The sequence below is a fragment of the Seriola aureovittata genome, chromosome 15, assembly GCF_021018895.1.
Source record: "Seriola aureovittata isolate HTS-2021-v1 ecotype China chromosome 15, ASM2101889v1, whole genome shotgun sequence".
Classification (NCBI taxonomy): domain Eukaryota; kingdom Metazoa; phylum Chordata; class Actinopteri; order Carangiformes; family Carangidae; genus Seriola; species Seriola aureovittata.
In genome coordinates, this window is record NC_079378.1 from 5,889,703 (window position 1) to 5,912,946 (window position 23,244).

Consider the following 23,244-nt stretch of genomic DNA (forward strand, 5'->3'; position numbering starts at 1 on the left):
CTCCAGTCACCCCTCCTCCTCTCTCTCTCTCTCTCTCACCCCTCCCTCTCCCATCATTGAATTCAATTCAGTTCTGCTTTATGAACATGACGGGGCAGGAGCTCACATGTTCCTCAAACAGGTGTTGAGCCTTTCATGTAACATTACTGTATGTTCACAAGTGACTTAAATATGACATTTCCATTTCGTTCTTCATTTTATGTATTTAATTATATGTATTTATTATTTTTTTAAGCTCAGCAAGAGTTTTCATGAGCAACACCAGTACAATATAATGGACTCCAGTTCCAGTTGAAATTATACTGCCTTTACACACAGGGAAGTTAATTTATAGATCTGTATTGGAATAGTTTTGTCCACATATTGAGGATTTTACAGGTTTTCTCTTGTCCTTTCTGATCCAGGAGTAATTGCCTGGTCAGTCAATAGCCAGTGCTGGAAGCTAGTGGCGTAGCGACTACTTGAGGGGATTGTTAGTTAGCAAGCTAACTGGTAAAATACTACTGCTAGCCAGCCACGTTTATATGCAAAGTTAGCTGGCTAACTGTCAGATAAAGCTAGCTCCATCGCTAACTGGACACTAGGTTGCTTAGCTTCATGCACTATATTTACACCATTTTATTTGTGTCTAAATTCTTAGTGTAAAAATTATATTCTCTGTAAATACTGTGATCCACTGATAGTCGCTCACTCAGTCTATACCAAGTGTTTTTTAGGCTTCCTCTGGGTCCTGTGTCCTGGGGCCAATAGAGCATGAGCATTAAAGAGACACTAAATTACTAATTTTACTAATTATTTTATTTATTTTACGCTGTACACATAATTGACATAGATTTTACCAAAACTACTTGTTTGCAGTTAACACTTTTCCTGTTCAAAACTAGCTTGGATGTGTTTCATGGGAGTTTAATGGAGCTATTTGTAAGTTTTGCTATTGCTACAAAGCATTAATATATTAGCATTAAGAGCCGTTTACTTAACAGTCAAGAAGAAAAAATAAACAAGTTCAGCATCAAACTTCATTCCTTGTTTGTCTCCAGCAGGGGACAGCAATACTCATATTTTGCTTCAATTTAATCACTTCTTTTCTTCTACTGAAGCTAGCATGCTAACCAGCTAGCTCTGGCACAGTCGGACTGTCTCGTCACTTTCCGATACCGAGTCACTGTAGTGTCCAGGCTGCCCTGAAGAAGTATAGCACAGCTCAGAGGGTGAATTATAACCTCTTGCCTTGTAAACGCAATGAAGGCTGAAACTCTTGCCAAGACTGGTAAGTAAATGGCCATAAGGAAACCACAAACAGTCATGTAGCTGTACAAGTACAAACAGAGAAATGTTATACATGAACAAGGATTTGAGGCTGTATTTACTTTTAGAAAGTCCCTCTCTAGCTGAGCCGGCTTGTTTCCTGTTGTCTTTCCACAAACATGAACAGCATGAAAATAAGTACGAGCACGAGTCTAGAGTCACATGGTTTACAATGGGGGGGCATCCATGCCTGGGGGCTGGGACATGACACTTGTCAGTGATGCTGCTCAAGTGCTGATTATTCATACCTGTACAAAACCTAATTTCACTGCTCACTACAGAGTAAACATTTGAGTGTATGTAGACAATAGTAAATAAGGGAGAAATCGGGAAATCGAGCGGTGTTCTGTGCACGTTTCTGGTTCAGATCGTATGAGTTTGGACTTGGGGGAAAATCCCTCACAGCTTCATCTGATGTAAATTTTGTAAGACGGTTAATGATTACATTTTTGTTCTAACAGGAAGAGAAGCGTAGTGTCACCATCGACTCCTGTCTCATTACTGACTGCAAACCACACTGTGTCTCTGTTGTGGAGTAGTTTGTGTAGTATTATAATGTGCACACTGCAAAACATTCTGAATTATTACATGTTTATTTTAAACCTTGTCCAGCATTGTTTCTGTACATATTGTAGTCATGTCAATAGAGAAAAGGGGGAGGGAGATTTTCATTCATTCATTCATTCGTTCATAAGGACAAGTGACATCACTGACAATATGCTGCATGACTGTAATATGAACCTCCTTCCTTTGTCTGTGTGTGCGTGAGAGGGTGCTTGTGTGTGTGTGTGTGTGTGTGTGTGTGTGTGTGTGTGTGTGTGTGTGTGTGTGTGTGTGTGTGTGTGTGTGTGTGTGTGTGTGTGTGTGTGTGTGTGTGTGTATGTCCGTGTGTCCGCGTGCATGTGCATGCTCTTGTCTCTTTTGGTCTGTGCCCTTACTCAGCAGCTTGCAGCTATAGCAAGACACACTAGTGCAGGCGTACAAACGCACACACACATTAAGGTAAGCGGACACTGGTCCCTAATGGGGGTTGGGGGGAGCTCTGTTTCCTGTTGAGGAAAATATCTGAGATGAAACAAACTGCTGATGGAGAGACACTGAGGGGAATAAAGACAAAGAAAATGTGATTATCTAAAAGAAATCAAAACTGTTTTCGAGATAATTATGTAAATAATGTGTGTTCTTGAATAGTCATTTTAGAAGAAATTCATGTGGTAATTCAGAATTAGGATCCATATAACACATATGCACATCCTCAGGACCCATTTCAAATGCTTTTTCCAATGCAGCCACTGTTGGCCCACAATGCATTCTGTGTCACGCAATTGTATAATGGAGCATTCAGGGATCGAGGTATCTCATGAGATCATCTCATATTTATGACAAAAGAGCAAATTTTCATGAACATGACCAAAAGAACAACAAAAAAATGCAATGATCCTCACGGTTTAGGCAGCATTGATCTGCCGTTTATTAACAGGATGTTACAGAAAAAGGGAGTTGTTATACTTACCCTAAATCTATATATAAATCTACATATATGTTCTATAGTGGCAAAGCAACCTCTATAGCAAACACCTAGTAATCGTACAAAACACCCAGTAAATTCATAGTCAAAGCAAATTGAGGCAGGATAAACATTACTTATTCTAGATTTCAAGCTGTATATCTTCATAGTTCAGGGAAATTATATGTATAACTGGCTCTTTATTAGTGCACTGATTGATTTTTAAACCAATTTATATGGAATGTTTTAAGATGATAATGATATATTGATCTGTGTTGCTACATTGAAACTACTGTGTGTTTCTGTATAGTTTTGAATAAGGATGTTTCAGTAATAGGAAATCTGTTACCTTTGGATGGTTTGTCACCATGTGTGGAAAAAGTGTGTGTGTGTGTCCATCTTCTCGTCTGATGAATCCCTGAAATACTGCCTGTGTAACACACAACATGCTTGCCAATTAAGCAAGAATAACTAACTGGAGAGGCGTGTGTGTGTGTGGTTGGATGTGTGTGTGTCTGAGAGAGAGAGAGAGAGAGAGAGAGATGGAGAGATGTTCTGGGTCAGGCAGGGATCAATGTCAAATGGCCTGGTTAACAGCATACAGCTGACAAAGTCATTCATTTCTGCCGGCACTCTGAACACACTCTTCCTGTGTGTGTGTGTGTGTGTGTGTGTGTGTGTGTGTGTGTGTGTGTGTGTGTGTGTGTGTGTGTGTGTGTGTGTGTGTGTGTGTGTGTGTGTGTGTGTGTGTGTGCGCCTGTTTGATCTGGTTGTGTCATTGTGCTGCAGTAACAATGCCCCCTGGATGGGGAGGAGGCGTCCCACCCATGAAGCACATGGGTGTCAACTTACACAACACATTACAGTATGTCTCTCACGTGAGTAACACTGCACACACATTTGCGCGCACACACACAGACACACACAACGCTTTGGACTGGATGCTTTTATCTGAAGTGCTTGGCTGAACAGTCAGACAGGAAGTGAGGGGAAATTTCTCCTCACTTGATTTGCCCTGAGGTTAGTCTTAAAACTGTGCTGACGACAGGTTTGATGAATCGATGTGACACGACTGACAACTGCAGAGCAGTTTTAGTGGTTTTGGTTGGCCCCCTTATAAGGTTAAAGGTGAAATGATGATTTTTTTTTTTTATTGCCAGTCTCATCCATATGGTCCATCCATTGGTTGATGTTTTGAAGCCTGAAGTTTGGGTTTACCACCAGCTGTCTCTTTGTCAGTTCTTGCCATGACCAGATGCAGCGTTACATTCCTTCCTTTAGTGGCATTATTTTTTTGTATCTGGACACCTTCCCAGACCACAAGTTGATCCCCTGACTTTTCTTCTAACACCACCATTAGGCTCACTTTAGCACTTAGGAGTGACTTATCTCAACTATTGGACAGATTGCTATTGAATTTGGTACAGACATTTCTGGCCCATACAAGGTCAATTGTAAAAACTGTAGTGACGCACAATGGTCAGAATTTGAAGATTGGATGGCATCAGTATAGAGTTTCATTAGTTAATTTTACCCGACACAAGGTAGAATCATCATCAAAAAGTGTAAATATGTGAGGTGTTGAATCAGTAGGATTTTGCAGAAGGACAAACATTATCTGCAAAACAAAGTATACAATGTTTGAATGTTATATTTGGTTATTGGCTTATTGTGCGCAGATAGCCTGGGCTGTAGGTTCCTGATCGATGGAAACTTAATTTTTCTTCTGACGCCATCATCAGGTCAAGATCTTATTTTTTTCAGTCCTTTGGTTCATGAGCAACCTGCTACTCCAATGATATTCCCGTCAGCCTCAGCTGTACTTTCTGTTTGGTGCTAATTAGCAAATGTTAGTATGCTAACACACTAAACTAAGATGGTGAACATCGTAAACATTATACTTGCTGTGCATCAGCGATGCCATTTTGACCATATTAGCATATTGACATTAGCATTTAGCTCCAAGCATCGTGAGTACAGTCTCAAAGCTGCTAGCATGGCTGTGATTGCTTGGTCTTGTTATGTGATTACAGCAACTATGAAATTATTCTGATACCAGTCATTAAAGCCAGTTTGGTAAAAAAAAAAAAAAAGACAATCCCAGTAAAGCGTGTATAGTCAGTCAAGAGGCCAAGATGAATATCGTTCTTGTTTTGCCGTTACATCACTGATTAGCATTGTATTACAGAATTCAGACACCTCATGTTGCTCTACAAAAGCACGAGGAACACTTTGTGTTGCCCTTTGCCTTGTCACATGCATGCGCCCACACAACGCCCACCCTGGTCACACCCCCACACTGTCTAATTGTTGCTGATTTTTGGGTGTAGAGAGGAGAAGAGCCACTGATCCATTAACTGACCAGGCTCAGCTTGATTGGCTCCGGACGAACCCCTGAAATAGCAGGATTGGCTGTCGGCCAAGCACCCATTTCCTGTGTGTCTGAGAGGAGCTCCAGCCACCGGGGCTCAAATGCATTTCCTGACTGTGTATAAAACTTTTATTAATGACCAGGAGTGCATCAGTGGATATGCCCGCTCGCCCACACTCACTCGCTCACCCACTCATTCACTCACTCATCGAGAGAGAGGGAGGGAGAGAAAGAAAGGAAAGGATGATGGAAGTAAAAATGAGTTGCAAAGAGACATGATGCAAGACAAGGAGAGGAGGAGAGAGGAAGAGTGTATGTGTGAGGGGGTGAGAGACAAAGAGAGACACTGATGGATAGATCAGGAGATGGGGAGATAGAATTAAGTGAGACAAACCAGAGCCGAGACATTAAAAGAGAGAGTGATAGGGAAGAGGTTTTCTATAAGCTCACAACCTACAGTATCTCTTACAGTGTAACTCCATTACGCACCAATACAATGCAGGTCACTGAGTCCACCATTCCTTCCACCTCATACAAGATTAACACAAAAATGACACGCTGAAAATCTTAAGTATGTATTTCCCTGAAACTCTGATGACTGATTATTACTTTTTAAAAAGTCTAGAGCCATACCACTGGACATGAGAGGCTGTAGTGTGGGGGCAAAATTATGAAAAATACTGCCATTTTGTTGTTTTAACATGGTCTCGGGTGGCATCACACAAAAAGGCTCTGTTTAAATTAAAATTAAAATGGTTTATCATCTTGGAAGCATGACTGTGGTTGAATTTTATGTTTGTAGCCAGGCTAGCAGCATGGATCTATGTCGGTCAGACGTAAGGTCCACCACTTTGATTCAAATTGAAATATCTCAACAACCGACAGATGTATTGCCATTAAATTTTATACAGACATTCACGTTGCCCTGAAGATGAATTCTAATGACTTGAGCGTTCCCCTGATCTTTACTCTAGAAATACAATGAGGTAGACATCCGTGGTTTTAACTGAAATATCTCAACAACTGTTGGATGGATTGCTGTGAAATTTGGCACATGCATTCATGTCCCTGTCGAGATCAATTCCAGTCCCTATGATGATCCTATGATGTTGTTGGCCAGCACACTTTGGTTTTTGACCAAATACTTTGTGATTTGTGCCAATTATCAAATGTTAGTGTGCTAGCATGCTAAACTAAGATGGTGAACAAGGTAAACATTACACCTGCTGAACAGCAGGAGAGCAATGAGACAAACAACACTACAGTATGTGGCCTTTCATCACACCATAAAATGTGAATGGAGAGTTTCAAATGTGTATAGTGGAGCATAATTACATCAAATGGATGAAAGATGAGAGCTGTCAACACTTTCCTGGCAGGATGGAGAGACAGAGGAAGAAAGATGGGAGGGGGGGAGTGATCAAGAGGCACAGAGAGAGAGAGAGAGAGAGAGAGAGGACTGCCATGACTGGTGGAAAACTGAAAATATCCAGTCAGACTAGATGCAACCTGGACAGTCATCCAGACCTGCCAGCCCAAGAAGGTCAGGCACTGGATTTGCATCAGTGTGAGCTGCAGCCTTTGTGGCCCCACAGATGCATGGCTGTGCCCCAGTGTGGAGGTGGTGGCTTGATGTTAATGTTCAGTGTGACTCTGAACACACACACAAACACAAACACACACACACACACACACACACACACACACACACACACACTTACTTCCAAACACCAAAGCCAGGCAGGGGGCTTCAGTGGGTCACTGACCCCAGGCATGGGGCCTGGTTACTGGGAGAGCGGGGTCGATAGGCCTGGCCGTGTGGGGGACAGAGGGTCAATATGGATGAAAGACACTGAGAAAATGTGATTTTCATTTGACTCATTGTTGTATTTTACTTATTGTATATAAGTAAATGTCATAAACTTTAATTGTTATCAACGAGTACCTCAACATGTACACAGAAACCAGGTTACTGGCTATGTACTTCTGTACATGTATTGGATATAAAATCTACTGACTGCATTTAAAGCATTTTATGCTTTGAGGCCGACAGTATTGCTGTAATGCAAATAAATAAATACACATACTCACAACAGTCAGTCTGAATATATTCATAATAGGGATCAGCTGTTCTACCCTTGATTTTAGTTTTTGTACCCCATTTAACTTTCAAAAAGTCTGATTTAAATTCTCAAGTCTCAAAAGTACAAATTTTAGGAGACTGTTCAGACTTCATATCCAATATTTTAAAACATGAACCAAACTGTTTCTGTGTGGTGCTACCTTTTGTTGATGAATTCCCCTTTATTTTGCCAATATTCATATCATACCTCCATTCATGCCAATAAAGCATATTGATCTGATTAGAGAGAGAGAGTGAGAGAGTGTAATGGGGAAGGCATTGATTATGGCTGATAACCCTGGCTCTTTGATGTGGATAATGCAGTCTCTTTCTTCCTGCCTCTGCACTGCCTTTACACTCTAAAACCCCCGGGCCTCAGAGGATATTGGGTTTACAGAGAGAGAGAGAGAGGGAGAGTATACATCACACACAGTCCATAAGCTTAAATGTGACAGAAAGAAGTTGTATATGGTGGAGACAGAAACACAGAAAGAGAGAGAGGGGGCATGTAAGATGTGTGTAAGATATTAATGTGAAGAAGACATGTAAGGGGGAAATGTGTGTCTGTGTTTGCAGGTTTATTTTGAAAGTTTGAGAGAGTGTGAGTGAGAGAGAGAAAAGATGTTTTCAGTGATAAACTCAAACAGCAGACGAAGTTAGCGACTAGCATGTGAATAGTAGCTAAACGGAGATATACATATATTGTTGTTTACTTTAGAGGAGGTATTTTGTATTAAGGATGGGAAACATAATAAGTATTTGCATGTTCACTCAAGCACAACCATGCCACACTGATGCTTTCCATCTGGTCCTACACATTTGACCCACAAAATAACAAAACATTTAAAGAAGCAGAATCTGACTCGTCATCAGTGACAATGTCACAGAGAAAAAACCCACCTGTAACAGGAAGATGATCTTATACTGAGTGTGTTCCTATGTATATTCACACCCATAGACGAGCAGGGAGCTGCTTCCCAGTCTCTTCTTCTACAGTTTTATTAGAATACTTTGCTTTTATTATTTTAAAAAAATCACCCTTGCACATTATTAAACAAATCAGGGGATGTGTCATGACTGAATCCAGGTTTTAATGCCATGTTGGGTTTTTTTTGTTTGTTTGTTTTCAGTGTAACTCCTCATATTTAATTCATGAGGCCTACATAGAATGGGCTGCATAATCGATTCAGTCAAGAAATGTGTCAGTGAAGAGAGAGGAAACATGGGGTGATTTCAGCCATATCACCGACTTGGTCCCAGTAACAGTTTTAACAGCGATGAACTCAGTAGTCGTTTCAAGACTTGAGAGGGGTCGAATGACTGAATCCATGAATCAGTTCAACAACATGAAACATTAAAACATAAACGTGGATTTCAGAATAAAACCAGAATAGACCCAACCAATAGAACCAAGAATAAAATAACTATTGATCATGGGCTTATCTCTCGCAGTGTTTCCCTAGACATGTAAAGCTACTTCTGCAGTTGACAGTGGCAACATGGAATGACTCAACTATAACTGGATAAATATAGAAATTACAATTCAATAAAATAAATAAATAAATCCATATATTTATATTTAATCAGCTGTAACAGGGAACAATGGATTAACAGTTGAAGAAGTTAGCTATAGGTAATGAATAGCTAAAAGTAGCATACAGAAAGTGGACATGGTTAAATGGATAGGCCTAAACATAATGAACAGTTAGATAAAAGTATGTGGCTGTCTCTCTGAGTTCTGTTAACTTAACCTTAAGTTAGCTAACTTAACCAAATGACCTAAACACAAACTCTTGTGTGCACCAGTTATCATATGGGAACTCTGGGTATTTCCCCAAAAGCTTAATCTCCCATGATTTATTTTCCAGAACCTCAAAACAGATTTTTTTTATTCGGTTAGTATCCATAATCAATTACAGCAATCAATTACTATTAGTCTGATTACACACAGAAGAGTCACGGTGATGATCAGTCACTCTCTGGGCCTGGGCACTTTTCAGGACAGTCATGAGCATTTGCGGGGCTCTGTGATGGTTTGTGCTTTCTGTGTGACCATGTGGGCTTTGAGAACAGTGACTGAAGTCAAAATGGTTGATGAGGAGCCAACTGAGCCAAGCCCTACAGAGCTGGGATGACCTCATTCTCTGTCTCTCTGCTCCATCAGCTCCACTCGTTGACCCCGAGCTGGGAACGAGGTGCCGAGGGGAGCTGGCTCCCTCTGCTGGAGACGCTCAGACCATAGCGACCTTATCCAGGGCCCCACTGGCATACACTGTATATGGTGCAGTGGTGATTTATTAGTCTCCCTGCTTTTCACTAGGTGCATGCTAAGATAGTCTCCTGCACTTGAAATTGAAAGGGAAAAATGGTGTAGAAAGGTGGATTTTCTTTTTTTCTTATTCCTTGAAAGCTTTAGAGGTATGAATGGCTTGTTGCCCCTAAAAGTAACATGTTAAAAAAGGAAGTAAGTAAGGAAGGAAGGAAGGAAAAGGGGGGTATTGAAGGAGGGGAAGAACTTAACCTTTAGGAACAGAACATGAAACTAAATATTATATTATTATTATTATTATTATACTATTTGTAAGTTTTGCTATTGCTACATAGCCAACGTTAGCATTAACAGCTGTTTACTTACCAGTCTTGACAAGAGCTTCAGCCACTGTTGCGTGTGCCAGACAAGAGGTCATAACACGCCCTCTGAGCAGCACTACTTCAGACTGGACGCTACAGTGACTCGGTATCGGAAAGTGACGAGACGGGCAAACCCGGCCAGAAATGGCTGGTTAGCACTTCAGTAGAAGAAAAGAAGTCAGAGAAATATACGCAAAACAAGAGGGTGGCTTTCCACCACTGGAGACAACTCTTGGTGAGTGAAGACTTCTAGACTGATAAGTAAACATCTCCTTTTTAAAGGTCAACTTACTTGCTCTTGTGGGCTTTTCACCACATTTAATGGTCTTCATTTAGTGGAATAGGCTTGGGTGAGATGCAGTTGAACTTTTTAAAGCTAGCTAGCTAGGATTATTTTCTTACATAGAAAGGAAATAGACACAAACAACAAGAAGGAAATGCATACGAATATAAAGAAACATAACGACCCATAACTGACCCTTTAACATGACCATGTTGATGTTGATTGTGCATCATGCTGTAACAGTAAGTAAAAAGCAAAACAAGAGCACTTATGCAAAGACACATTATTGATTTTAATCACGATCCATAACAGCTCAAACAGTTCTCATTGAAAAGGACTGGGGCCGTGTAGCCAGGAGAGCGGGCCGAAGCCTCTTGGACTGGAAAATAAAGAAAATCTTTTTGCATTACAAAAATATATGTAGAGATATCTATTTGCAGATTAGCAACAACCAGGTAATTTAGCTCGGTGTATAAATTATCCCTTTGCAGACAAAGAAAGGCAGTGTTTGGTTTTCTCAGCGATTACCCACGTAGCAAGCAAATGGTCCGACGCTGCCAAAAATGTTTGAAAATGACCAGATATTATTCACAACCAAACGCTGATGCTTAGTTAACATTACCTTGCTAACATGATAAACAACAATAAGGCACTTGAAGTTCCATAATAATCAAAATCCTTTTGCAGGAGTCCTACAGAGATTTGCCTCTGTGTCCACCGGGTGGCTCATTTCTGTCACAACTGTTCATGAGAAGTTTCGGGGGGAATGAGTTGCAGTGTGGCTGATACTTGTTTGTGAAGCGTGGTGCTTGTTAAATAAGATGTTTTAATGGTGCTGCAGCCTGTTAAACCATTTACAGTAAATGTATCGTAAGTATGCATGTAACGTTTTATCTGTTGCACAAAAATTTTTGTTACATCTTAAAAACTCATGCTAATCCCCCACCAGCAGTAAATCAATAATGACTCCAATACACAAAAAACAACAACAACCACAACTACTCTGTCCTTAGGGCTGGGTATCGTTCAATAATCTTTGATACCTGTACTGATACCGATACCTTGACCTCGATATCTTTTCTTAACGATATACCAATTTTATCAAATCCATTTTAACAAAAACAAAGGTCTCTTCACAAACTCAAATGTGTATGTGTAAATAAAAAGCCGATCACCAGCATTATTAGATCATGATCCAAGCACGCTGCATGCTTATTGAGATTTACTCACTTACTCAAAATTTGGTATAAAATTACAGGGACACTTTTGAAATCCTCGATAGTATCGCTCCATAAAAGTATCGAAGCTCGATGCCCAGCCCTACTACAAGTACAGTCATGCAAGTCTGTAACGTACACAAACAGTTTGCAGGAGGCTTTGTGAAAACTACATGAGAAGAAACAAAGTCTTTTTTACCCTGCTTGTGGTTAAACTAAGGGTACAGTTCATGCGTTGTTGGAACTTGTTTATAGGAATTAAACATGTCTACATGCACTAGAGAAAATACAAATAGACAGCACATTGAAGCACATGTTGAAAGTTGCGTATTTGTCAAACTGAAGCAGAGAGACAACTGACGAATAGAAAAGAGAAAAATATGCTGATAATTTGTTTCACTGTGATTCCATTGTTGATTCCTCAGTCACTTACAAAATATTTTTAGCTGTTGCTGGTAATAAATGTCCTGTACATATGTAGTCATTACATCCTTACTACTTCATCAAAACAGAACTATCTGTAGTGTAGCAGTCGCTTTATGTTCAACTAGTTTAAAATCAGTCTGTGAGTCATCTGGCAAAACAGGCTGCAGCGCCTTAAAGACGAGCACCCGGTGGACACAAAGCCTGAACAGAGGCAACCAGGAAAACTCAGGAAGAGGAAAAACTCACTATACACTTAACATAATATTGTGCTTTAACATTTTCTTCCACCATCATAAAAAACCCCCATTAAATCATGCTCCAGCTCCATACATCCAGTTACAGCCCCCACCCCGCCCACTGCGATGCATCACACCCATGGGAGTCGGCGCAGGCTCGCACTTCCTCTCATGGATGTGAGACATCGCACAACTCCCGACCCAGATCTCACTGTCATATACAAACACATGAGATACAGATACAAACTACCATTTTACACAAGAGAAAAACAATCTACCCGATCAGAACATTCCTCAAATGTTCCTCAAACCGTATTGCAGGAGGGCTGCTCTACAGTCACATTGGAGAAAACATTCACTTAGCATGCCCGTCTTAATAATATATAAATATTTACATGCAGAGTAGGAATACACTTCCTCTTCCCCCGGGCTAGCATGGCTGTGGTGGCTTTGAGGAGGGTCTCATGCTACATGCTAGATGGTACCAGTCTGGGCTCAACGTGCATTAGTGACAACTAGAAGCTGGGACAGCACTGCTTTAGTTGCACAGGCAGCATTTGGTTCCACATTAGCACACTGTCTTCCCGTTAGTGACTCCCCCTAGTGGTGAAATACGAGACATAAGCCCTAAGCTGATGATGAAACCATATCTTAATTTAACTTTTTTTAAACTCTGACTTAAATTTGTCGGGCTGTTGCAGCGTGTAGCAACAACTTTCAAGTAGCTACAGTTGGCATTGCTCAACTTTATAGTCGGGTTGACTTTTTCTTTACAGAGACATTTACTGTTGTGAATAATAATTTCCAATTTTCACAAAGTAAGTTCTTGCTCAGTTGTTTGTGTTTAATATTTGAGAACTTTTGATCCTTTTGTTAAATGGAACTTTGATACTGGTCAAAATGGGAGACTGAGAAACATATAGTTTTTATAAAACTCAGGCATTGAATTGACACTGGTATTAGAAGGTGTAAAATGATACCTAGCTCTATTTGTGCACAGGATTCTTTGCCATAGCACATCTACAGCACAGCACCTAACCTGTGTGACATCAGCTTGCTGTTTGATATACTTCATGCTGGCAGGGAGGATATTACCCCTTTTGCTTCACATGGCGTGTCCATACCATATATTAATTCTATACAGTGTGTCCTACATAATCGCCATTGTGTTATTTCAGCGGTTTTATACTACCACGGATGATAAAATACATGTGACGTCAGACATTTTAAATGAGGGAGGACAAACATCCATGTGGAGCCAAATGCAGCCTTACTGTAGCTCATTAGCTCATCTGCAAGTAGGGATGGGACAAAGAATTAGAACAGCAATATATCGCAACACGGTCTCTGTGATACTGAGACAGCTGAAACTTTCTTTTCTTCTTCTTTTACTCCAGAATATCGAACTGTTCCACTTCCTGACAGTTTGATGTTGTGCCTCACTTTAATCTCATTTTGTCCATGCACAACTATGAGCAACTAAGCTAGCAGCAAATATATGTATATATATATTTTCTTTAACATATATTCTGCCATTTTATGAATGGTGTCCTCTTCAGGTGCGCACACTGTAATGTATCACAGATGACTGTCTTGCAGTATATCACAGAATCACCTGTTTAGTGATTCCATCATGAGCAATATGAATTCCACACAATTCCCAATCCTACTGCAGAGAGCCATATTCTAGTGTATTTACCTTGTCATATTCTATTCCTCATAGAAATACTGTGTATGCCTTGTGTTAGTGATACAGTCAGTTCTGGTGAGAGATCATTAGCAATAAGTGTGTTAGGGTGTGTTTTTATTTTAGTGTTTCTCAAAAGACATTTAGTGTAGTAGTCAGTGTGGGAGACAGACAATGTTTTAATTGGTTAATTGTGACATTTGTTGAGATGTTTTTGACATTAAACTTTTACTTAATCAAGCAGAATAAAATAATGAAGGTGTGAAAATTCATGTCAAATATATAATCTCAGCTTTTCTTTTTCTTTTTTTTTAATACAGCCGTCTTCTGTTCAGCTCAAATCTCGCCCAGTTCCCAGTTGTCATTGATGCAACCTGAATCCACTGCACAGCCGCCTGGCTGTAGTATAGTCTGAAAAGATCTGATTTTAACTGTTCCCATTTTAAATTTTTTTAATTTTATTAAATTTTTTTATTAAAACACAAAAGTCACCCCCATCAAGCCCAATTTGGTCAAACCAAAGATCTAAATTAGTGATCCCAAATCATAATGTAAGAGGGGAGATTTCAACCAGCACCAACCCTGGGAGCCCTGAGGATGAGGGAGGGGAGGGGAGGGGAGGGGAGGGGAGGGGAGGGGGGGGGGGGGCGGCATGCAAGGTGTGTGGGGGGGAGGGGGTCGTCGCCATCTTCTTGTCGTTCAATCATTCCTGTCGGAGAGAAGCAGTGTGTCTTTTAAGGGGTTGTAATGATTTCCTGTTTCGAAATAAACAAAACACAAGTTGTTGTTATGTTTTCGTACAAATTACAAGCTTTAAAAAAAAAAAAAAGATGATGTCTGGACAGTAGACAAAAACAAAACAGCACGTAGACCAGTTCCCATCGTCATGGACAACAAGCAGAGCACAACACCTCAAGCAATGTGGGATGATGCACACACATTATGCTGCATTTCAACATGTAGGAAATTGGAAACTTCTAACTCATAATTTCCTGTTTGGCACCTCAGAGTCAGGAACGATTCAGAAAGTTTTCCTGGCTGATCTCAGAGCGCACATTAGGATTCAAAGAAGATACTAGGGCTGCAGTGCAGTTTTATTATTTATTTTACACTGAACCTTATACTCTTAGTATCAGATCTTCAAAGTACCAACTGTAATGGTTAAATTTAATGAATGTAGGACATGTATAGAAACTTCACAGCTCAGATAAAAGTCAGCCAAGTTGGAATTTTGAGTCAATTCAAGTGTTTTTTTTTTTTTATTATTTCAAATATTATTCAACTACCAATGAATCATGTGACATAAATCACCAGTTTTATAGTGTAGAATCACAAACTTCCACCCGAACATCTGGAGTAGAAATGTCTTTTTTTTATCAGAAGGTGGCGCCAGTTCATCTGATAACAAACCAGTCCCTAATTTACCAGTAAACAAAGAGCCCTTACAGTCCTGTCAAGGCAGTGTGATCGTAATACCAGGATATAAAACTGTCTGGACGGCACACAAGTTTTTAATGTCACATTCAACTCGTATCGTTCAGCTCTGCTAATATGAAGGTTTTGCTGCAGCCATCTTTACATGTTTGTTTGTTTTGGGCTAAAACGGTTGTTATTGCTGTATTTTAAGGCTAACTCTGTAATATACCGTTGAGTTTTATAATATTCTATTCATCCAGACACAATAATTTACACCTTTTAAAGGAGTATTCAAACCTTTGCAGTTGCTGTTAACCCCCCCCAAAACTCATCTCTCAAATAAACCTACAAACCACTGGAAATTAAGCACAATACATTTTTGAAAGTAACTCCACTTTGTAATTCTTTTTTCTTTTCTGTAATAATTTATTATTATAGTTTTACATTGTACATGGAGTTATAACCCTCACCATCACCCTGAGCTCTGGCCTCTGGGTCCCACCCTTCATTATGTCAGTGTTGAATGTGGTGCGACTCGGCGAAGGTCGTCTGTGTTACCCGTCGGCGGGGACAGAATTTAGCACGGGGACTCATAAATTAACACAGGCGTCACTCAGACAGCAGCAGAGCTGAACTTCTGCTGCAGTATTAAGGAGAAAGGCCGAGCAGGTCGGACACGTCCTTGTGTGACCTGCTTTTACAACGAACCTCTACCTTCCTGTTTTTACCTGTTTGATCATCTCTCCAGTTTTCTCGATGATGATGGTCTTGGCCTCTTTGACGGGTGAAGTGGCCTGATAGTCATCGCTGAGCAGACCAAGGATGGGATACTGGTTCCTGTACCTACACACACACACGCACACACACACACACGCACACGCACACGCACACACACACACACACACACACACACACGCACACGCACACACACACACGTTCAGGTATGTCTCGAACTAACATTTTGTTTATTTCCTTACAGTAATTTCAGCCTGAAATATCTTGAATATAGGAATTCAACTTTGACTACCAGCAACTACCTAATGAAAGTTTTATTTTTTTTATCTTTTATAATTTATAGTTTATTGTTTTCACTCATTTTTTTCCCATTATTAATCAGTCTTTTAAAATTTATAAAAACTTCAGGAAACACTGAAAAGTGTTGCAATTTCTAAATTTCTAAAATTTACTATGACGTTAAGACAAGCAAACGCAGCTACATTTCACTCTTACTTAAACAGTTATTGATCATCAGAATAGCTAACTAATAGATTCAGTTCAGCTCTATAGTACAGTGTAGAACATGTAATCTGGTCATGTGTAATCTGACAGTTTGTACCTCTTGGTGATGATGGTCTTGGTGACTTGGTTCTTGGCGCTCTCGTTCTTCTCGAGCATCAGCCTCCTGATCTCCTGAGGGTCACAAGAGGTCAAAGGTCAACAGATGGGACAAGTACAGTGTGACTAAAACAACTACTACTCACTAAAACTTTACATCCACATTTATTTCCTTTGTCATTTTGTATTATCTCGTTATCTTGGTACCAGAGAAGCCGACTTATTTTTCCTCTCACATTTTTCCCTTCGGCTTCCCCTCTCCGCATAAATGCAAATTAACTTCATCTTAAAACCATCGCCGCTTCCCTTTGTGTGTGTGTGAGAAACTGTAACCTAGGTATTTGACGCCGGCACCCTGAGGTGAAAAAACATTCCTGAGGTTGAATTAACTGACAATCTGCTTCTGCAGAGACGCTGCTCAAACAACGGTCAGAATGCGGTTGGACCTGAAAACCGACCAGTGACATAAATTAAATCATGACACAAGCCTGGATCAGGTGCACAAGTATTTCTGTAACAGCAAACCTGGTGGCTTGGTTTTTATTTACACGCTTCATTCCAGGTAGGTCACGTGTTTCTTTCTGCATGACCACACACACACACACACACACACGTTCATTCAGAGTTTAGTAAGCGATACCTTTATGGTTATTATATTTTCATATTCAACTTAATTCTCTCCCTGAGCCTCTGTGAATTAGTCGACTGTAACAACAAGAGAGACAGTGTCGGCGTGTCGTGTTGCAGACCTCCTCCTGCCGGGTGATGGTGCTCTGCCGCTGCTCCAGCGTGGCGAGCAGCTCCGAGATCCTCAGCTGAAGACTCTTCTCTGAGGACGACCTGTCACCGGTGACCTCCGTCTGGACTCGTGTGATCTGGGTCTGGAGGCAGAGCGCAGACGGACGAGGAACGTTTAAAGTATGTAAATGAAAATATTCTGCCTTAAGATCTGATCTGTCAGACCCCAGAGGGAATTTAAAACGGCGTTTTCAGTCTTTTGTATGTTACACCGTGGTCTTGTCTCAGTCTCACCCTCAGCCTCTGTATCTCCTGGTCTTTCTCTTGTCTGATGGAGTTGAGCTGCTCTTTGTACTGACGTGACAGCTCCTCTGTCTTGATGTGCAGGGTGGAGCTGCTGCTCTGGCCTGCGAGCTGAAGCACAGGAGGACGAGGAAGAAACAGAGGGAGAGAGAGAATCATCACATCATTGTCGCAGCGTTGATATTACCTGCCTCCTGATTTTCTTATTTTCTTTTTTTAAATCTCAATATTCATTATTCATCTCATCTTCCTCATGAAGATTTATACATTTCAGATGGGTTTTGTCACATAAATCATCACCTTCCAGCATCATCTACTGTCACTTTAACTCCATTCATATGGAACGTTTTCTCTAATATGGAAAAGAATTAATATTCCTTCCGCTCGTTCTCTCCCACATGAATTTTATATTTTCCAAATCACGCGGCCAAACACCTCACACATGTCTCTATCAGTGTGGGGAGTTTGGTTGAGTCTGTACATGACTGAACAGTTTTTTTTTTTCCTGATCATTTTGTTAAGCAATCATGTCAGAACTTCATCCTCATGCTGACTGATTTATTTCATGAAGGAAAAAGAATTTGGCTCGTAAAGTTCAATGTAACTGCAGTCGGTGATCAAAGAGCATACTGGTTTTACCTGCAGGTTGCACTGACGTGTGAGCACATTTTTATATCATGTAACTTTATTTATGAGTCACTGTTTAGATCAAAGAAACTTCAGATTGGTTCAGCACTTAAATATGACATACATGACAAAACCGACAACTTCTGAGGTCTATTTTTCCAGGTGGATGTATATTTGGAAGAGAAAGAGGAGGTGGGACGGGTGGTGCTTTACCTTCTGTCGGAGCAGCTCGTTCTCCTTCTCCATCGCTCTCATCCTTCCCTCCAGCTCTTTGATCTTGAACTCACGGCCCGAGTCGGTGTTTCGGCTGCTCATCAGCTGACTCTCCAGGGAGCGCTGGGATGTGCAGGTTTCCTTCAGAGACAGCTGGAGGACGACACACACACACACACACACACACACACAACACACACACACACACACACACACACACACACACACACACACACGAAGGTTATAATGTCCATTTTTTGGTGATTTTGGAAGCTGAATTATGATTATATGTATGTAGTATTTATTTCATTTTTAATCATACAGGATCAAATTCAGACTCTGAGTATGACACTGCAGTTAAAGTTTAGATAAGAACTGTTTCTCTGTAATGCAAAACTTGATGTAATGTTACAGGAGAAGTTACTGCCATTATAGTAATGCACTAGTTTTTTCTTTAGTAAGTATAGACAGGTGAACTGTACCTGGAGCTGTCTGTTGTTTTCTCGCACGGCCTCCAGGAGGCTGTCATACTGCCGAGCCTGGTCTGCTTTGAAACTCAGGTCTCTCTCCAGTGACTCCTTCTCACTCTCCAGACGCTGCGACACGAGAGACAGGCAGAGGGAATCACTCGCATCTCCATGGTAACGGTAAGACGCTGGTACATGTTTTAAAAGTCGAACAATCAGATATTTCCTCTACTATTGTACATTCTGTATCATAAGAAGAAGAAAACATTATAAAAGATTGAGTATAAACAACAACAATCTATTTATCTTTTTATCTATTTGTTTAGTTTTTTTCTGTTTGAGCTGCTAATTGTTTTTCGGAAATTCAAACACACAATAAGATAATAAGGCTCCACCTCATTGACACTGGTAGAAATGAGCTGTTATTCTCTGGCCTGAAGCCTGAACATATCTGGTGTCATTTAAAGCATTTCATTAACTCACACGAGCGTGAGCAGCTCATGGCACAGGATGTGGCGACGCGCTGTTCCCGCCTCTCACTAACTGATGTGGATCCATTTTACGTCCATCGTATGTACGACATGAATGTTCTTTTGAATGCAGGATTTTTACTTAAATCAAAGTATTTATATTGTGGTATTATTACTGTCACATAAGTGATGGTCCATGAGTGCTACTACAGTATAATAAAGAAGCAAAAGCATTTTACCATGACTATTGTCAACTACTCTTCCCTTCTTTAATCTTTGTGATAAATTTCTGGAGCAGTTTGGTCGCGTTTCTTGTCTTGTCTTGTCAAAGCGGAGGATCCAGCTTCTTTGAAAGATCAAGTTACTCTTAAGAGTCGACAGCTGGACCACACACACACACACACACACACACACACAGTTCTACACTGAACTGTAATGATTATATTTCCCCTGTTTACTGAGATGTTTAAACCCTGGAGGCGTACGGTGTTAAAATCTACGTCATGGTGACAAAAACAAGGACCTGACTAAAGTCTCTCAGCATTTCTTCAGACGGGGATGTTCTTCCTGCAGCTCTTACCCGCAGGTCCTCGGACATGTGGAGGAGCTCCTCTCTCAGACTGCTGAAGGTGGACAGCAGCAGACGCATGCTCTTATCAGCAGTGAGACGAGTCTGATGCAGAAACACACACACACACAGTAATGAACATGTAAAGCATCATACTGTCATGTGCAGCCAGATACCGCAGCTCTGAGGAATAACACTGATAAAGTTCCAGACACAGATATGAAAGCTAATGTTTTACAGTCATTAATGAATAAATAACTTTAACCACACCTCCCTGTTTGGCATTAATAAACAGCATGAAATGAATGGTTTATAACAGATAATTAAATGGTTGTAAACAAAATATTAATACCAACATTTGTGTTCATCATATAACTCCTCCTTTATAACTCCTCCTTTATAACTCATCCGATTAAGCCACCATTACTGGAATATAAACAGCTGATGGGTGTTGGGAGTTGTAATCATAGATAATTAGTTTTAAATACATTGCTAAACAATTTTAAACCAGCCTGGGAATTATATGTACACGTGTATGCAGAGTTATAAATAATAAATTCTTTATAATACACTGTGAAGGCTTTGTTCTGTAATGATATATCATTATATATGATTCTATATTAAAGATTTGTTATTCTTCATTCATTACTGAAAATTACACCTGCATAATACTGTGCTAATCTGCATTATAAACCATGTGTTACTATATCAAAGTTTGCCCAGACAAAGAGACACGCATGTTAAAGATAAAGCAACTGAATAATAGATAATAAACAACAGTGATTCAAATCAGAGCAAAATATAAAGAAATTTTAAAAAGGAGATTAAGATTTTGAAAACAGTCAAAGGGGTTGAAGGTTCAGCATGCACACTCTTCGTGTGTGTGTGTGTGTGTGTGTGTGTGTGTGTGTGTGTGTGTGTGTGTGTGTGTGTGTGTGTGTGTGTGTGTGTGTGTGTGTGTGTGTGTGAGAGAGAGAGAGAGAGAGAGAGAGAGAATACAGTATCTCAGACACTGGTCTGATAGGTAAGTGTGTTTAATCTGTCACTCACCTGCAGCAGGTAGCGGATTTGTTGTTTGGTCAGTTCAGTGGTTCCTTTGGGAATCAAAGCCTCCACCTCCTCTTTCTCCACCTGAACACACACACACACACACACAAGTAAAACAACTGAGTAAAATCACACCATTGGAGAATGAAGAGAAATCAAATTTCCACACATCTAAATTGATTACTTGTATTGTTGAGAAAGTGTTTGCTGCCTGAACTACTGGAGCAAACACACAAAGAATCAAACAACTAAACAAAGGTGAGAAAATGTTCTAACATTGAGCCATTAAACATTAAAGTGCTGTTGTTTGTTTCTCCATCCTGTTTGTTTTTGCATTCCTAGTTTAGTGATGAAGTTGTTTGTGTTCGCAGATTTATTTATCAGATGTGAGTGATGCAGGTCTGTTTCTCACCTTGTCACTGCTGAGATCCAGCTTGTGTTTCCTGTAACACACAGAGAGGAAAGACAAACAATGAGGATGAGAGAGCGACAACATGACTGGAACAGACCTGAGACGTGTGTGTGTGTGTGTGTGCGTGTGTTTGAGTGTGTGTGTGTGTGTGTGTGTGTGTGTGTGTGTGTGTGTGTGTGTGTGTTTGAGTGTACAGGGTTCACTCAACTGATTGTGTCTCAGTGACTCAGAGTCTTAAGTCAACAGGGTCTCAACCAGACACTGAGACAGAGGTGGGTGTGTTTTATGTATTTATCATATTGTGAGCACAAAAATGTGTGTGTGTCACACACACACACTACATAATGTTTTCCTGTTCGTCCTAGGTCTGAAATATTGCATCCTCCCTGAGTTCAATAATGCCTGCAGTTTTGGACGGGATTATTAAATGAGTAGTCGATACATCTTGTTCCTTGTACAATTACTCTGTTATATAACCTGCAGGTGCGCTGGCCACCCCCACCCTGCCGCAGGCTGTGGCTGCTCACCGCATTTAGAGGATATACGCTACAATGATGTCCGCGCTTGTGCCAAAAGAGTCTGCCAGATTATCAGGGCGTGTGCTGTTTGGCAAAATATGGCACAGAGGATCGGCCTCACACCAAACAAAATGTTCTTGATCCACCCCGTGCTTGTGGTTGAGGTGGATGTCAGGATCGTAAAGAACCATAAGAACCATCATTTATATGCATCAGGATTCATGAGATGCTTTGCATTGAGGTTTGAAAGTGGGCGTATGGGGGACGGGATATGAGGCTGATCCATGTGCGTGCAAGTTCTTTGTGATTTACAAAAGGAACACTTTTAGTTTGAATCCCATGCACTGTTTTATAAATGAGGCCTCTGGTAGTCGGATACATTCGTTGTTGGTTTGGTCTTTTCATGGGATTTGGAGGATTAAGACTTTGTGGCTGATGTCTCATTCAGGACCGGACCTGCCGAGTCTGCAGAACCAGTGTGAGGTAAGAAACTGCAGCAATTACAAGGGCAGGAAATCAACCGAAACTCGCCTCGGACCTGTTGGAGCTTGCCGCTCAGGATACTAACGCCAAACCATGCGTCTATCTCCATGGCGATATCCCACAGCTGCTGACGAGGAATCTATTTGCCTATTTGCCAGGATAATAGAACTAGACCGTTAGTGATATCATCACATGAAACTCTGTTCACACCCAACGAATCCACAGGAAAGCAGGAAAATTGGCGCCTGTAGCAGGATATCCAGGCCCAGACCCGCTACAGGGGCAGTTTAGTTCTTGTCTATCTTAAGCTGGACTGTGGTGCAATGAATTCTGGGCAAATTAAGACTTTTTTAAAATAAAAAAAAATGGCCAACCGAAAAACAGCTCAGCTCTATTTACCCCAGCAGAAAATATTTGTCTTTTGGAAGAATTCAACCGTTACAGGGACGTTTTACTTGGGAAATTCAGCGAAGAGTGAAACAATAAACACTCTGACTTGCATTCGACTATGAGCAAAATTAAGACTGGACCAACACTACAGACCAGTCTGAAATATCTTTGTGAAAGCGGCCCCAGTACAAATACCACCTGCCTGTGACGCCTCACCTCCGGGTTTGCTGAGTAACTTCTATCACTTACTGTCCGCGGATCTTGGACACGTGCTCCGAGATGCAGGAGTGGATGTCGCAGTTCTTCCTGTAGACGTCGGCCAGCAGCTCGCCGAAGTAACGCGTGTCCATCTTCGCCGGCTGAGGCACCTCCTTGATGAGGATCTTTTCTACCGGCTTCTGCTGTATGACGTTGACGATCTCTACCTCCTCCACCTCCACCGTCTCCTCCTCCTCCTCTCCTCCTCCTC

The 23,244-nt window shown here is 40.8% G+C and overlaps 1 protein-coding gene across 1 annotated transcript; it reads right to left on the reverse strand.

Annotated features, from left to right (window-relative positions):
- Positions 1–10,490: 10,490 nt before the first annotated feature.
- Positions 10,491–23,244, reverse strand: pof1b (POF1B actin binding protein). The gene is made up of 11 exons (XM_056397374.1): positions 23,025–23,244; positions 21,385–21,415; positions 20,976–21,056; positions 19,938–20,030; positions 18,903–19,016; positions 18,421–18,573; positions 17,572–17,691; positions 17,289–17,420; positions 16,541–16,614; positions 15,933–16,047; positions 10,491–14,543 (listed from the first exon to the last, which is right to left on the reverse strand). The coding sequence occupies exons 1-11, from the start codon at positions 23,123–23,125 to the stop codon at positions 14,523–14,525; spliced, it is 1,035 nt and encodes a 344-aa protein (XP_056253349.1). The 5' UTR covers positions 23,126–23,244; the 3' UTR covers positions 10,491–14,522.

What these genes read in the sequence shown, in the direction of transcription:
- pof1b (XM_056397374.1), bottom strand. Translation starts at nt 23,125, where the DNA reads ATGGACACGCGTTACTTCGGCGAGCTGCTGGCCGACGTCTACAGGAAG. An exon ending in TGGATCTCAGCAGTGACAAG is followed by an intron (nt 21,057 to 21,384) that starts GTGAGAAACAGA and finishes GTGTGTGTTCAG; the next exon opens with GTGGAGAAAGAGGAGGTGGA. An exon ending in ACGAGCTGCTCCGACAGAAG is followed by an intron (nt 17,692 to 18,420) that starts GTAAAGCACCAC and finishes CCTGTGCTTCAG; the next exon opens with CTCGCAGGCCAGAGCAGCAG.